General features: G+C 34.7%; 1 protein-coding gene across 1 annotated transcript in view; it reads right to left on the bottom strand.

Moving 5' to 3' along the window:
* The window catches only part of LOC107669280 (lysosome membrane protein 2-like), a 37,136-nt gene that overhangs the window by 11,611 nt on the left and 21,717 nt on the right, over nucleotides 1-3,808 (bottom strand). Inside the window, exons 5-6 of the mRNA XM_016461457.1 lie at nucleotides 3,232-3,323; nucleotides 3,028-3,147 (exon numbers count right to left, since the gene is read on the bottom strand). Coding sequence (XP_016316943.1) covers nucleotides 3,028-3,147; nucleotides 3,232-3,323 — 212 coding nt within the window. The remainder of the gene's footprint in view (nucleotides 1-3,027; nucleotides 3,148-3,231; nucleotides 3,324-3,808) is intronic.

Genomic DNA, 3,808 nt, shown 5'->3' with positions numbered 1-3,808 from the left:
AAATTGAAGGGGGTCTGAATACTTTCCGTACCCACTGTATATATATATATATATATATATATATATATATAACATGACATACCTACAAATTAATTTTATAAAGTTAGAAGTACCTTTAAAAAAAGATCACAGAGGGGAAACTAAAATGTTAACAACAGTACTCTGAATAAAAAATAAAACTGAAATATTAAATAAATAATGCATTACATAAAATTACACAATTAAGCCTATACATTTTATTAAATTATTAATAAAAAAATAAATAAAGAAACCGGTCATAAACTTGAAAAAAATCGTACCTGCAATGCATTACTGTATCACAGTTAAAGTCTTAACTGCATTACTTTAAATGAACTAAAAATAAATTTTGAAATTTGATTTAAAAAAAATAAATTGATACTACATTGAATATTTGTGAAATGTATAAGTTAAATGAAAAGTAATAAAAAAGATAAACTCCTTGATTTCTATGTGTAAAGTGTCCAGCCGAGAGCTCCATAGCAATTTATCCTCTTGCTCAAAACTGCATATTGTAAAACCCCATCCCGCAGTACATTCCTGTAATGATATTACAGAGAACTGGAGTAAAGTTCTGTTCCCACACTGAGTGGGAGTCTGCGGCGAACGCTAATGTCACGCAGGAATTCAGGAGGTTCGGACCTTTGGCTCAATTTGATGCTGATTTGACCTCAGTGGAGGAGTGTCACGGTCGCTGCTACTGTGGAGGAGATGAGCGATCAACAGTCTTTATTTAACCAAATAGAGAAGTACATGGAACAGGCAGGACCACACACACGTAGCAGGAGGGTAAGACGTACAGTTCCAGACAAGAGAGAATGGAAACACACACGGCTTAAATAATAAGGGAGCTAATGGAACACACCTGGGATCAATAGAACTAAATGGGGAACACCTGGAAACACAATCAGGACAGGAACAGGAAGACCAAATAAGGGCATAAACATAACACGGAGCACGTGGGGGAAGAAAACACACACAGACACGGAACAGAGTCTGACAAGGAAAGGTCGAGCAGATGAATACAAATCTACTGACTCATAGCTTCTGCATTTCCACACACGGTGCTTTATACAGAGAACTCCAGACTCAACATCTTCAGCTCCACCAACAGTTACAGTAAATCACTACTGTGGCTAAAAACATCCACATTATCAGCAACTACTTCTTGTTCTAACAGCCACACGCATCTTAAAAAGACATTTTAACTAAGACCATGTCATTATTGTATGAATATATGTGTAACGGAGGCCAGCGAGTAAGTGCTGTGCAGGTAAGACCTCACTCCCCTGATCTCAAGAGACGCACAAGCGACTGAGGCTAGAGGCTGCAGTCTTTAGCCTCCTTGTTAGTGCGTCCGCCTCCCATGCCGGAGACCCACTCGGAGCGAGAACGAGGTGTGGTGGAGAGGACCTGGGGGAGAGGGGTTACATTGGTGCCGTGACCCGGATGGGAGTGAGGTCTAGGGGGATGAGTGTAACGGAGGCCAGCGAGTAAGTGCTGTGCAGGTAAAACCTCACTCCCCTGATCTCAAGAGGCGCACTAGAGGCTGCAGTCTTTAGCCTCCTTGTTAGTGCGTCCGCCTCCCATTCCGGAGACCCGAGTTCGAGACCCACTCAGAGCGAGAGCGAGGTGTGGCGGAGAGGACCCAGGGGTGAGGGGTTACATATGTCAACAATAATTATAATACTTCATATGTCTCTTGTAGAAATATTCTATAAAGAAGCAACTGGTGTATTATAGTGTGTTCAATTCTAAACTGCGTTTATCCAGGAATGAAAAACAAACATAAACTATGTTAAATATAGAAGGACTGTTTGAACATTAAAATCTAGAAGCTCAAAGAACTGATTGTGTCTAAATAAGATTTTATTTTTAAGAGTTATTGTTAACTAAAACCAAAACGATTAAAATATTTTTGTTAACAGCTGAAATGAAACAAAATATAATGATTAAATGGACAAAACAAATGAATAATAAACGAAAAATAGAAATAACTTAAGTAAATTTATGTTGAAGCACTAAAATTACAAATTGGAAATAAAAAAAAATGAACTAAAATTAAAACTGAAATAAAAAATATATTTAACCTAAATAGGAATATTAAAAGAGAACAAATACCAACAAAAATGATGAAAGCACATTAAAAAAAATGAAAGTAAAATTAAAACTGAAATAAAAAAAATGAAAGTTTGGAATGAAAATAAATGTATCGTATTATATATAACATGAATAATATGTGGATCAAAATTCATATAAAACCCATCATTGTGTACTCAAGTCATATATTCTATTCTATTCTATTCTATATTATAAAATAATTAAAATATAAAAAATTAAAATATATTTAATTTCAATAAATATTGGAATATACATTTTATAATCAAATATAAATTCTAAAAATATTTAAATATAATGTAATAATATAAATAAATGTATGAAATATTAATTATTATAAGCAGCAGAGGAGACACTGGCATCCACATGTGCTGACTTTCAGAAAGTTCCCATGGAAAAGCTTGAACAGATGCATTTTCCATTATATTACAGCATGTTCTGTTTTGTGCAAAATGTTAATCTTAACAGTCAATTTACAAATAATGCATTCAGATTTGTGGAACTCAATGCACTGAATCTCCACAAATTAGTGTCGTTACTATGACAACCAATTTGAATGTGACAAGCAACTGGTGTCTGAAAAGAATTATATATATATAATAGGGATTTCGCCTAGGGCGTCAAATTGGCTAGAAACGGCCCTGTTCAGCTTCATGCTCTATTGTCCAGATGCAAGGTCATCCTGTACAAAGGTTTTTATGAAATTCAGTTGGATCGACATGAGCTCTTTCACAAATCAGAGTTAGCACAAGAACTAATGCTGCCACAGCACTGCTATGATTGACTAATATTGTTGCATTATTGCATTAATCTGAATTGCTCACTGATTGCATTGCTGATCAAGTTGTCTGATAACCTGACACTGTACGTTACAGATCTTGTTGACTGTACCTGCAGAGGTCAGGGGTGAAGACGTTGAGCCGCTCTTCTTTGCTCAGGAACGGGTGGAAGCCGCTGCCGTCGCTGCCGTTGATCATGTTACTCTGGTTGCTTTTCCAGATGGACAGCATCCTGAGACACAAAGCACAGCAACCATCAATCATCTCTAGCTCTGCCTCGTGAAAATATGATATTCAGGAGAATCGGAATCTTTACTTCTCTCCCTTCCAGGTGTAAATGCGTCCGAAGTCCAGGTAATTCTGCTTTCCGGTGTGATACACGAACTCACCGTCATCACTGCCGTTTTTCTGACAACACAAGGACAGCCCAGATAAGAGACAGACATGACAATAAAAATTCGACATATATTTTCATTAGATTATATTGTGAAATAATTACAATTGATTTTATAAAACAAATAAAAAAAAGTTGAATCCATTTTTATAAAATATAAAATATAGCAATATTTAAATATAATTTACTGTAATACTATTAAATATTATTAAACATATTTATAACAATATATTAATTCATAATAATATACTAATAATTATAATATAATTCATAATAAAATCAATAATAGATTAGATAAATTATTAATAGAATTACCTAACAAAACAGATGCATTAACAGATCTTAGTATAGTATTACATTTGACAGCATTTTACATTATTCTTCCAAAAATTATTAAAGTTGTTTTAAATAATAAACACTAAAGACTAAAGACAGTGGTACACAATGACTATAATGACCACAGTGACACACACACACACACACACACACACACACACAC

This window comes from Sinocyclocheilus anshuiensis, unplaced genomic scaffold (assembly GCF_001515605.1).
Source record: "Sinocyclocheilus anshuiensis isolate Anshui unplaced genomic scaffold, SAMN03320099.WGS_v1.1 scaffold320, whole genome shotgun sequence".
In the NCBI taxonomy this organism is placed as follows: Eukaryota; Metazoa; Chordata; class Actinopteri; order Cypriniformes; family Cyprinidae; genus Sinocyclocheilus; species Sinocyclocheilus anshuiensis.
The sequence above is the reverse complement of the archived record's forward strand: the minus strand, read 5'-3'. Positions and strand labels throughout refer to the sequence as shown.